Source organism: Octopus bimaculoides, chromosome 7 (assembly GCF_001194135.2).
Source record: "Octopus bimaculoides isolate UCB-OBI-ISO-001 chromosome 7, ASM119413v2, whole genome shotgun sequence".
NCBI classification, from domain to species: Eukaryota; Metazoa; Mollusca; class Cephalopoda; order Octopoda; family Octopodidae; genus Octopus; species Octopus bimaculoides.
The window spans coordinates 47173808-47187551 of record NC_068987.1 but is presented as its reverse complement, the minus strand read 5'-3'; the positions used below and the strand labels follow the sequence as shown (position 1 = coordinate 47187551).

The 13744-nt window shown below is 36.1% G+C and overlaps 1 protein-coding gene across 1 annotated transcript in view; it reads left to right on the top strand.

Annotated features, from left to right (window-relative positions):
* LOC106875066 (dnaJ homolog subfamily C member 25) overlaps nucleotides 1–13744 on the top strand; it is a 32003-nt gene that overhangs the window by 9786 nt on the left and 8473 nt on the right. The window contains exons 2-5 of the mRNA XM_052969593.1: nucleotides 2422–2487; nucleotides 4929–4982; nucleotides 6592–6646; nucleotides 11370–11476. Coding sequence (XP_052825553.1) covers nucleotides 2422–2487; nucleotides 4929–4982; nucleotides 6592–6646; nucleotides 11370–11476 — 282 coding nt within the window. The remainder of the gene's footprint in view (nucleotides 1–2421; nucleotides 2488–4928; nucleotides 4983–6591; nucleotides 6647–11369; nucleotides 11477–13744) is intronic.

The window sequence follows — 13744 nt, the reverse complement described above, 5'->3', positions numbered from 1 at the left end:
ACTCCCAATTACGAATAAAATCCATAAAACTACATACAAAATCACTTTTCTCCTCTAAAACAAATCTAATTTACTCTTTCTACTCCTCTTACAAATCGTTTCAATTGCTACTTTCTCTTATGAACGTTTAGGAATGATCCAAGAAAAAAGACAAAGAAACGAAGGAAAAAGAGTGAGAGTCAAATACACAGACACCCTACCAATCATACGTAAATACACACGTGCCAGTGCCGCTGGACTGGCTCCTATGCAAGTGGCACATAAAAAACACCTTTTGAGCGAGACTGTTGCCAGTACCATGTGACTGGTCCTCGTGCCGGTGGCATGTAAAAGCACCCTCTACATTCTCGGAGTGTTTGGCGTTAGGAAGGGCATCAGCTGTAGAAACTCTGCCAGATCAGATTGGAGCCTGGTGCAGCCTTCTGGCTTGCCAGTCCTCAGTCAAATTGTCCAACCTATGCCAGCATGGAAAGCGGACGTTAAACAACGATGATGATGCATGTATGTATATATATGTGTTTGTGTGTGTATGTGCATACATACACATCTTGAATGTGTTATATTAAGTGCAAGTTCTTGGCAGTGTCAATGATAGTGTATATGTCTGTGCATCTCCACTACTTGTATCTCTCAGTACCATTTGAATGTGTGTCTGTATATCTGTTATTGTTTACATCTATCAGTATATGTGTCTGTCACTGTATCTATTAATATATCTGAGGGTGTGTATTGATGTATGTCTGTGTAGTGTGGTGTAATGGTGGGGTTAAGTAGGAGTATGGTACATGTGGTGGTAGGATCTTGTTGGTTGGTGTTGGAAATGTTTTAAGTGTGGTAGTAATGCTTTGTGTGTGTGAGGGTATGATTAGGTAGGATTGCCGTTGATTAGCTGCAATTCAGCTCTAGCTGAGTAGAGTTGTGAACAATGGGGTTCTAGACATGACCATTTCATCATTTATTTAGACCTAGTTAACCTAGAGGACCATTATCTTTTTTTAATTTTATTTGTTTTAGATGGTACGGTGTGATCTGGAGTAGATTTGACTGCTATTTATGTCAGATCAATCTAACCATAGAGCAGGAGTGAGCAAGAAATTTCCTACATTCTAGTTTGAAACTGTTTGTTAGTTAATTAAATTAATCCAGAGTAGCATTTTAATTAATGAGGCTTCATGTGATTGCATGCATTCCTATGAATTTGTAAAATTAGACATTCATTATATTTTGTCTTTACAATTTTTTTATGCACTTACATGTTACCTCAGGTACTAAACAATTTCCCCACCTCGGGCACTGTTGATCCTACATTGATGATGTGATTAGCTGTAGTGGTAGGATTGAGACATCTCTGAGGCTTGATTCTTCTTCATCCAACTCAGTGGTGTATATGTTAGACAGATCGATAAATAGATAGATGGTCTTAATTGTCATTTCTTATAACAGTATGAAGTCAAAAATGAGGCCCAGGAGTGAGATGCATTCAAACTGGCTTGATGAGTAGCACCTGCTTATCAATGTGTGTTGACTCCAATTGTGGTGACTTGTTCAATCCATGTCAGTATGGAATGTGGACATAAAAATGATGATGATACACATTTATATTCATACAAACAATCATTCATTGTGTGTATGAATGCAGACATGGATGAATAGCTAAGAATTTCACTTCACAGTCATGAAGCTCAGAGTTCAAACATACTATGCAGCACTTTAGAAATTATCTTCTAAAACAGCCATGGGCTGATTCAAGATTTGTCTTAAAGCTCATTGGTTGGGATGAATCTATGATTCAAAAAGTTTGCCCTGTTAAACTCACATACACATGCATACTTCACACATTCTCTCACCAAGTTTCTCTCTCCTACTACATGCTGAAGCTCCTGTTGTCTTATGTTCCTCGTCATTTGCAGCCTGTTTCTCAAACGCAGAGGATGTAGAACTGTTGTCTTTCTTTTATTTCTTTTCTGTCAACTTTTCCTTAAAGGACTCAGTCTGTAATATTAGATTTTCCTCTCCTATGGCAATGTTGCTATACTCTTTCTGCCAGTATTTTTGTATGGCACAAAGTGTTCAGATATAAGTTGGTAATACTTTCAAGTTGTCCAGTCATGCATCCCAAGTGGAAGTGTGTGGCTTAGTGGGTAGGATGTTGGACTCCTCATCGTAAGATTGTGGTTTTGATTCCTGGACCGGGTGACGTGTTGTGTTCTTGAGCAAAACACTTCATTTCACATTGGTCCAGATGGGGGGGTTGAGGTGGATGTAATTAATAAATAACTAGTAAAGTATTTTAGTAAAATATTTTAGCAGTAAAATATTTAAAATTTCTGTTTTTAAATCTGAAATAATTCTGCAAAATATATCTTTTAAAATTTTAATTAATGTTTGATTAATGTTTATTTTTCTTTCTTCATTTTTTAGAATGAAATTGTCAAAGCATACAGAAATCTTGCTCGAAAATGGCATCCAGACAGGTTCAAAGAAGAGGTCAGTTATCACTCAAGTCTCTCTGCTTTCTATTTCTTTTTCTCTTTTCCTTTATTTTTTCTTTATCTTTTGTTTTTGCTTTCTTTTGTGTTTTTCTTTCATTTCTCTTTTTCCTTTCCTTTTTCTTCCCTCCCTTTTTTCCTACCTCTCATTTCTCTTTCTATCTTATATCACTTTTGGTGAGTTATAGCATCATTGGTCACAGATTTTCACCAGGCCAGTCACTAATTATTGGTGATAAGGGAGTGTCTAACTCATAGAACAAATGTTACAAGGCACATCATTCAAAAACATCAAAATTATTTTTGATTTTCTCATTGGATTTTCTTAAGAGGTTTGTTTCCCAGCTATATGGTTTCAGGTTTCAGTCCCACTGCATGACACTTTGGGCAAATATCTTTTGCTATAGATCCAGTTCAACAAAATCCTGTGAATAGATTTGATAGATGGCAACTGAAAGATGGCTGTCATATATCTGTTTGTCTCTGTGTGTCTCTTTGTCTTGACATGGTAGTAGTTCAAAACATGTATCACTATTATACAAGTGATGTCATTTGTATCTAGTCTTCTATGCAAAACATGACTGGCCATAAGGAAATAATACCTTGCTTGGAAATAGGTGAGAGTTGGTAATTGGTAGGGCATTCAGCCTTTCTTACCTATGCAAGCATGGAAAAGTGGGCATTAAAATGATGATAATATATTCCTTCAGAACAATCTTTTGCTCAGTTTCTGTTTACCAGATTCTATTTACAAGGTGGTATTAGTCAACATGAGGTTATATAGTTGGAGACACTTTCTCGAGGTACCATGCAGTAGGATTGAACGTAGAATCATGTGTCTGTCAAGAAAACTTCTTAACCACTCAGAGCTGTGCCTGCACTGATTTCTTTCTTTGTGCTCCCAGTTTTTATATCCCATTGACTGGCCAAACTATGGGAATGAGGCACTATAAGGAAGCTATCATTTGACTGACACAACTTTCTGTAGTATGTAGGCTGTTCCTAATAGGATGATGTTCTGTTTTGCATAGATATTGATGTTGCCCATGATATGGTTGGTGAACTTTTCTATTTGTTAACCACCACTGCTTGACAACCGGTGTAACTTAGCGGTTCAGGAAAAGAACTGATAGAATAAATGCTAGGCTTAAAAAAAAATGTAATGGGGTCGAATTGTTTGACTAAAATTCTTCGAAACAGTGCCCCAACATGGCTAAATGAAACAAATAAAATATTCTGAGACTGACATACTAAATATCATTGTTTCTTTAAGGAAATATAACTCCTATTGGCTTTGTAGCACAAAATGCAAAGTTATTTCCCTTGTTGCTGAATTTGTGTCGTGTGAATGCACATGAATTGTAGGAGTTTACTTTCACGCACATACTGCCTGTCGACCTTTAAAAAAAAACCTGTTAAAATTTACAGATATTTGTTGTAACAGATATAATATATATGTGGAAAAGAACGAAAATTACGAAGTTTTTTTTTCCCTGTTTGAGGTCCTACCTCAAATGTTTAGCTTTGTCAAAATAATTAATGTTCTAATAGCACAATTTTATCAGTCCGGATCAAACTATTTGTCGATCCAGACTGATCTAAATAAAATTATTTCGCTCTGATGAAATTTATACTTCTGGTACCAGCATCCAAGATCAATAATTTTTTTCAAACTTTAACTTTTCACTCACTAAATTATATTTCATGTTTGGCTTCTTTGAGGAAGTTGGATAATGAACAGAAAAGTACGACTGTGAATACAAGTGGTTAAAATGGAATTCCCCCAAAGGATTTCTGGAGTAATGTTACTTGACAAAGTGTGTAGCTCAGAGGTCAGTGAGTCTTTGCAGGTCAAGCTGCTACTTCTCTGTATTGAGAGGTCACAGCTCCAGTACTACACACGTGATTAGAATGTTAGAAAGAATTGCAAGATGGATTCTTCATGCCAAGTTAACCAGAAGGAGACGTAGGGGTAGACCAAGAAGGAGGTTGTTGGATGATATCCATACACTCAGTTGGTTACACTTGGGAATCCAGCCAGAAAGTGTAATGATGGTTGCATAGAACATTATGGAGAAGGTGCCAGAGGGCTCTGTCCCTACAACCCTCCCAAAATTAGTTGGTAGGGAAGTTAGATGGTGAACTTCCAATTATAGAGTCTCTCTCCCACAAAAACTGGTATGCTACTACTGAAAATGTGTGAAAATAACCTGTGACAATTGCAACTGACTGAACTAATCAGGTTGAAATTAGGATTTCTTGAGTGGTGAGGATCCAAATTTAAAAAGCAAAAACAAACAAACGAAAAAAAACTTGTAAACAATATTTCTGTCCATAGACATACATTTGTACTACATAGTATTGGTGATGATAATTATACATGCTTTTCATTGATTTGTTTCTGCTTCTGTTTCTTTTCTTTTTCTCATGAATATTCAGGAAGAAAAAGCCACAGCTACTGTGATGTTCCAGAAGATAGCCAGTGCTTATGAGGTAAGTTAATACCCATTATTTGGTTGGGTTTCACTCTGGGTATGTGTATGCATGTCTATGATCTGTGTGTGTATTTCAGTATATACACATGTGTGTGTGTGTGTGTGTGTAGTGTATGTATATATATATATATATATATATATATATATATATATATAATGAGGGAGAGAGAGAGAGAGATAAATCAAAAATCAAAACAAATATAGAACCTAAACCAACAAAAGTAAAAAGGATGTACACAGTGAATGTAATTGGGTAATACTCTGAGGGACTGGTTTTCTGTTCAGTGGGAATATTGGCTTGCATGTCTAGCCAGCAGAAAAGCATCAATCAAAAGCTACAGTTTACGATAAAAAAAAAGAGGGGGTGTGATGTTTTGAGCATATGGCTCTTCATCAGAAAGTGGAAAGATCCAGAGAGAAGGAAAAAAAATAGTCTGAGAAAAGCACTTATGTGATTACATGACTGAAGTGATCAGAAGCGTGTACGTGTGTGTGTATGTATGTATGTATGTATGTATGTATATATATATATACATACACACACACACACACACACACACACACACACATACACACACACACATACGCACATATATATGCTATGCACACAGAATGGAGTACTCATATATGAATGGTTCTCTAAACAAACAAATTGATTGATGATTGATTTTTTTGGAAGAATATTAAAACTTACATAATGAACTGAAATTTGATCAACAAATCACAAACAAACTGTGTACACATAAGTGACCAGGAGGTCATTCACTCTTTAGAGAGCTGACATTTGAACAAATCACAAATAGAGTATGCATCTTTATAAGTGGCTGGGAGAGCATGTATGAATGGTTTGTTAAAGTCCTTATATGTATTTCATGTAGCTTGCAAATTTTAGTATTTTATTGAGAAAATAATAATGGTTCTCATATTTTTTGCTAAAACCATAACCATAGATTAATAGAAGCAAGACAAAGAGTAAAATGCATGCATGCATACACATGCATGTGTGTGCGCATGCACGCGCGCGCGCACACACACACACACACACACACACACACACACACACACAAATTTATGTATTTGCTTTGCTTTTGATGGATGGACAAATAAAACATAGTTTTGTGCCTTTATGTGGAGTTTGAGTGTGGCTTGGAATGGATTTACACCTATTTATATGTATTTCAATTACTCCTTGGTCCTGAAATGGATTAAGTTCATATCTAACCACTGTATATACACATACCTACAGGGTGGGCCAAAAGACACACACCAAAACATCTGACATTTAATTTATATATTATTATTATTATTATTTATCTTATTCATCATGTGCATTCATCATGTGCATTCATCATTATTTTAGTTATTTTATTCAATTTTAGCAAAATATACATATGTATGCAATATAGATTAAATCTAGTTTTAGTCTTGGTGCGTGATTTTTTGGCCCACCTTGTATATACTATTACGCATTTACAAAAATGGAAGATATTAGGCATGCATTACAGGCTTGTATTCATTCCTGTTCTTAAACATGTAAACACATATGTGCACATACATACATTTATATAGTTGTATACATATCCATGCATATTTTGTTTTCTGTTTAGATTTTAAAAGATGATGAACAAAGAAATGATTACAATTACATGCTTGATCATCCAGGTAATGTATATATATATAACACACATTGCAACATGTTTAAAATGTACTTCTTTATGTAAATATTATTTATTATTTATTTGATACATATGCTATCATTGTTATACTTGTATAAGATGGAAGATATGAATGACCATTTGACTTCATCTCAGTGATGTCTTGCCTATACTTCTGTGGTTGTTGTTGTTGTAGTAGACGTAAGACTAAGTGCCAGAAAAAAAAAACTGCTTGGATGTTACAAATAATACTATATGGCATCTTTCTGATATGGTTTCCAATGGTAACACCAGGTTGTTCTTTTGTTCTGGCTTGATTTCTTTGGTTGGATGCCCTGATTTCTTTGGAAGCATGTAGTCAGCAACCTGCATGTAGGTGGTCGATGTTAGATATGAAGTTGTTTCCTTCAGAGACTTGTCTAGAAGGTGATGGTCAGCTTGAGGAAGTAGGAGGTGGATACACCTTTTTTGGGAAGGGGAAACTGAAGGAGGAGCGCAGAGAGGCTGGTGTTGGCTTTACAATTCAATTTGAAATCCTTAAGATGTTGAAGGAGCTTCTTATTCCTATAAATGATCATTTAATGACTCTACGTTTGCATCTGAGGGGTGGGCGGTTTGCTGCTCTAAAAAGTGCTTATGCATCTACTTTGACCAGTTGTGATGAAGATAAAACTATTTTCTATATTCAGCTGATAAAGTCATTGCTACTGCCAGACACAGAGGCTGGTTTGATGAAAATGATGCTGAAGTTCAGCGACTGCTGGTCGTAAAGCGCCATGCCCACAGTGTGTTATTGTTCAGAGGACTTTCAGTTGTGCAGCGAAATCTAGCACTTGCCCACTACAGCAGTGTAAAATCATTACTACAACAATCTCTCAGGAAGATGCAGGTGGGAGGATCTTGCTCATGATATTCAGGCTGCTACTGATGCAAATGACTGCAAGAAACTTTACCATCTTATGGAGCAAGTTTATGGGCCTAAGAGCTCTGCATCAGCTCCTTTACTTTCCAAGGAGTCATCTACTCAGTTTACTAAATCAACAGAGATCATGGGTTGCTGGATTGAACATTTTGCTGAACTCCTAAAGCATGAGTCAGTTGTGGACAAAGCAGTGATTGACACTATGCAACAAAGACCTGTCATTAGCTCCTTAAATTCCACGCCCTCAATAGATGAGGTAACAACAGCAATAAGTAAATTGAATCTTGGTAAGGATAGTATTTGTGCTGAGGTCCTGCGATTTGGTGGTGATCACATCACAGTTCCTTTATGAACTTATTAGTGTAATCTGGAGGGATGGTGCAATACCTACGGACTGGAAGGATGCAATTATTTTTCCTCTCTATAAAGGAAAGGAAGCCAGAGTAGAGTGTGGAAACTACAGAGGTATTACTCTATCATCAGCTGCTGGCCATGTCCTCGCAAGTATTCTTCTCATCCACCTGAATAGGTGCCTTGTAAATGATGTCCTATTTGAATCTCAATGTGGCTTCCGATCTGGTAGAGGAACGATGGATATGATTTCACAGTGAGACAGATGCAGGAGAAATGCTATGAGCAGAATATGAATCTTGTCCAGGTATTCATTGATTTAACTAAAGCCTTTGATACTGTAAAAATGGCCTTCCTATAGAAAATACTTGGCAAGCTTGGATGTCCATATCACTTTGTATCAATCAAATCATTTCATGATGGGATGGAGGCTTGTGTTATGGTGGTGGTCGCATGGCAGGACTCGTTTCTGTAGAGAATGGTGTCAAGCAGAGTGACATCCTTGCTCCAACTCTCTTTTCTCTGTACTTTGCTGCTACTCTCACTCATGTTTTTGCTATGGACAGCTCTCCTGAGATATATGTTAGGTATCGATCTTCTGGCCATCCTTTTAACCTACGTTGATTTGCTGCCAATCCAAAAGTTTTCCAGTCTCTTATTCATGACCTCCTTTATGCAGATGATTGTGACTTCGTCACTCATACAGTGGATGACGTGTAAATACTTGTGGATCATATTTCTGCTTCTTGCAAGGCATTTCTACTCAGCATTAACCTGGACAAAACTGTTGTGATGTTCCAGCCTGCACCAGGAAACCCATATGTGAAACCAGCTATCTTGATTGAAGGAACAATTCTGAAGGTAGTAGACAAGTTTGTCTATCTAGGCAGCACACTCAGCTGTTCTTGCTCCCTGGATGATGAAATATCTTTTAGGCTGCAGAGAGTAACTGATTCCTTCAGGTCTCTTGAGTCTCGTGTCTGGTCCCAACATGGCATCACAAGGTGAACAAAAATTGCTGTGTACCGTGCATGTGTACTGACATTGCTCATGTGAGACATGGATCCTTTACAAATGTCATATAAAAGTCCTTGAACGCTTCCATCAGAGTTGTCTGAGACACATTCTGAATATTGGCTGGACCTTAAAAACTCCAGATACACTGGTCTTGAAGAAAGCCAATATCCTGAGTATTGAGGCAATGGTGCACAAACACTGGTTAGATTGGACTGCTTGTTAAAATGAATGATAGCAGGATCCCTAAACAGATGTCATATGGGGAACTTGTTAGTGGAAAGTGATCCTGGCAGAAGCCAAGATTGTGATTTAAGGACTGTGTAAAGCCCTCGTTAAAGGCCTGTGAAATGCGGGAGGTTAAAGGGGAGCAATGCTTGTCATCGCCACTGATGGAGGAAACAGGTAAAAGAGGGAGTCAGTACCTTTGAAAGAGCATGTATTCTTCATGAAAGCACACAGCTAGTTTACGAATGGTGAAAGCTTGGTCTGCAATGTTTGCAGTCGTGTACGTTTGTCAAGAGCAGGGCTCGTTAGTAACCAATGGAGCCACAAGTGTAAAGGTAGTCTTGAGTGCACAATATTCCTAAAGGTCAGTAATGGTTTTCCTCAGTCACGAGTGGATGGCCATCATCATCATTATATATATATATATTTATAGGTGTGTCCCCTTCCTTGTCTTGATATTATGTAATATTTGTAACTGAGTGTCACTGTCTTACAAACTGTGTCCTTTGTTTCCAATATTCTGTGTAAACATGTCAAGCCATAGGGAAATATTACCTTACTTGGAGGTGAGGGTTGGCAAGCAAAACAGTATCCAGCCATAGAAAATCTGCTTTGATAAACTCTGTCCAATCCATGCAAATATGCCAAAGTGGTTGTTAAAATGATGATGATAATGATAATGATTTTTGTTAATTCTTCATTCTGTTGACTCCTGGGCTTGGGGGTAGGGAATGAAAAATAAAGATGACTCCAGCAGATTTCGAACCTAAATCCTAAAGAAATGCAACCAAATGCTCAACCTGTTACAATTAGCAGCATAATCTTACTTTAATCATATCCTGCCAGCTTAAAAATGAGGAAGGGGACATTGTGTAATGCAGTCTTAGATATCAATAAGAAACAAGAGTGTCATAACCAGAATGCCTTCCATCATACATCTGCTGGATCAGAGCTGACATGGAGCTAAGTAACAACAAGGTACATTCAATAATGTAGCCTTGGAGGGATTATGTCTGAATAAAAGATGGAATGATCATGGCAAAAACACCTTTCACTGTAGCTTCCTGGATCAGGGATGATCTAGGATTAACCCTTTAGCATTCAAGTTTCTCTGTCTAGTGTAATGCTTATTTATTCACATCAGTTTCAATTAGACATGCATTATCTTGTAGCTTTGAAATTTCAATGATGTGAGTGTTTATTTTTAGAATAATATTGTAGGGTAAGTGAAAAATGTTAGATCTGGTCAATTTGACCTGATATGGCTGGTTTAAATGCTAAAGGGTTAAACAATGACAAAAACAGATATATTGGATAATGTCCTAGATAAGCTATATCTGAATAAAAGATTGGATGGTCACAGCTGGCCAGTAGTGATCTCTGCTCTATCTTATTTTCTATTGCTATCTGATATTTAATTTCCTGTGACATAATTCTTCTTGTATAATTTAAATGTATTAGTGGATCTTGTTCAAAACGGGGGCACCAGTATTTTCTTAACGAAACACTTTGAAACTTGGGACACTGGTAGAATGTGTCATATAAAACATCTTTTTCTCTTAGTCTTCTTAACAAAAAAACGTACATCGCAAGTTATTTCATGTTAAAGTTGTCGTATTTCTGTAATTTCAACCAATGACTGACGTCCATTCAGCCGAATTCATTAAGTGCTGACTACGTAAACAAACGATTCTGAAACGATTCTGGCGGTGATAAAATTATTATTTACTTGTCAAAAAATGGCTGAAGCATATTGGCAGTAGCTAATAAACCTTTCTATTATAGGCACAAGGCCTGATTTTTGAGGGAAGGAGCAAGTCAATTAGGGTTAGGGAAAACGAACACACATGTGTTGCCTCTCTGCAAAATGTCAGAAGTAATGGAGATTAAATACGCTTTACACCGCTTAAATTGCCAAAGGAGTAAGTGTAAACAGCTGAATACTTGTCAGTGATTGGTTGAAATTATCGAAATAAGACAATTTTTTACATGAAATAAATTCGAATACAAAAATTTTTTTCTGTTCTATAACACAAAATAGATAAGTATACGAAGTTTGAAAGTCTTTCGGTACCAAAAACACTACATAAAACATAAATGAAAACTGGTGCCCCCGTTTTGAACAAGATCCGTATTAGTTAATCCTTTAACTGAACCAAAGTTCTTCTGTGCAACACCACTGTGTCTGTAACCCATATATGTCTTATATTTACAGAGGAATACTACTCTCATTATTTCTACTATTACCGTCGCACTATGGCACCAAAAGTTGATGTTAGAATTGTCATCGCTGTCACCATTTCTGTCATATCTGTTATTCAGGTGTGTAAAATATATCTACATCATATCTGCTATTCATGTATACTATGTGATATGCAAGTGTGTGTGTGTGTATGTGTATGTGATATCAAGGATGTACTATATCTGTTCTACATTCATTATCTAGGCATATGAGAAAATTTCATTATATTCATTATACACTTACATTTACATTTGCATCTCATTGATCCTTAAGTCAACAAAAGAGCTCTGTGCTGCTAGAAATAGTAGCAAAATTCCTTCAAAACACATCCTACTATCATAAATTATGAAGGGCATATTGGTTAATGTAGTCCTAGATACATAATGTTAGGAAAAATAAATAACAATGGGTACACAATTATATTGGACAACAGAGAAAATACAACATATCCTTGATGCCATACTCTACACTATATGATAATCCACTGCATATTTGAGTGCAAAGTTTGGATTTTAGCTAAACAGAGGCATGGTTTATCACTAGCTGATGATAGTTTCACCAGAATTATAAAATATCTCAGTATTTTATAGAAATATCATTATTATCCGATATTTCATCATATTTATCATTAGCAGTTATTGTATTACAAAAAAATCTATGCCTCTGCATTCACTACATTTCTTAGTAAGTAAAACCTGTAGAGTCTCTTGGGAATTTTTTCTTTAAACATTAAGGAACACAGCTTCTCAAATTGGAGTATACAAGAGAAAATATTGGTGTAGGTGAGGTTTGTAAAAACACTAGAATTATGAACTAAGCATGACCAACTAAGTGCAACTCATGTGTTTAGAAAATGTGTGAAGAGCCCTTTTGCTATTCCTATATATGAAGGTATGTGACTTAGGGGTTAGGGCATTTGGCTCATGATCATAAGGTTAGATTCCCGGTGGCATGTTGCGTCCTTGAGAAAAGCTCCAGTTCACTCAGTCTTGTCACACTGCATCACACTGAATCTCTGTAAGGATTACATTAAGAGTGCATGTGCCTGTAGCCACTTGCACATTAATTTCACAAGCAGGCCGTTTGGTTGCTCATATCAACTGGAACACTTGTCGTTATAAGTGACAGAAAGCCTGACCTGTTTCTGTATACTTGTAAACAAGAGATTTCACCAATATTTAACCAAAAAACAAAATTTATGCAAGATTGTTAGTAAAGAACGATATGAGAATGTACCTCTCTGAAACTGTATCTAGAACCAAGTTACTTGTTAGAAATAGCAAAATTAATCCATCTCATTAAAAATTTAATATTTATTTAAATGAAATTAATTTCTTACATATGCACAAGGCCAGAAATTTTAGGGGAGGGGAAGAGTCAATTATATCAACCTTAGTACTTTCTTTCACTAATCCTTAAAGCATAAAAGGTAAAATTGATCACAGTGGAATTTGAACTCTTGAAATTAAATTGAATTAATGACAAATAATATGTGTCTATTGTCTCTTTTGTGACATCCAACCATTTTTTACACTATATTCTTCACACAGAGTATGCTACCACTGCTGGACATGAAGGGTTACACTGGAAGAAAGAGTTTGATAATCCTTGCATTTGGCAAATCCTTATTGGATCTAATTGCAGTTATTTTATGCAAAAATAAGAAGGCATTGCAAGCAAAAGGTTCTAACTATCACAGCCACCCTTTAGTTCACCACAGTGATATCACTGTGTTATATTATAGAAGTACCACTGCCATTTATTTTATCATCACAGCTTGTAATACTGTTTAGAAATATATCACTGTTGTGAAATATTAAAGCACTTCTATAGTTCCCTCCAGCATCTTGTGTTTAGGCTTTATCCACCCTTTGTCTTGATGCCTTATGTCAGACTTTCATTATTTCTATAGAAACCTTGAAAACATCCATCAATAAGAACTTGGTAACCAGTATCCTTTAGCAATAGGAAAGTACTATTAAAATAATCTTGCACTAACATCTTCCCTACATTTGAGCTACAGATAGAAAAAAACCTCACAATGTTGCTATAAATACTAGGCTTCATAATTTCTTTTTTATATATAAAAGGAAAATGAGTCAAGGTAGAAAATGCTAAATTAATTTTATCATGAAAGACATTTTAATATTAGTTTCAGTCATTGAGACTTTTTCAACCTTAAGTATGGAAGACAATTAAATTGTGGAAAAATTAAATGAAAAGTTTTTAAAAAAAATATTTCCTTAGTATTCAAATACAAGGGGCATTTTCCTTGTTTCTGCCTGTCTCTGTCTCTCTTTTTTTTTACTCTTGTGAGTTCGAGGTAGTTATGAATTCTTGTCTTATAT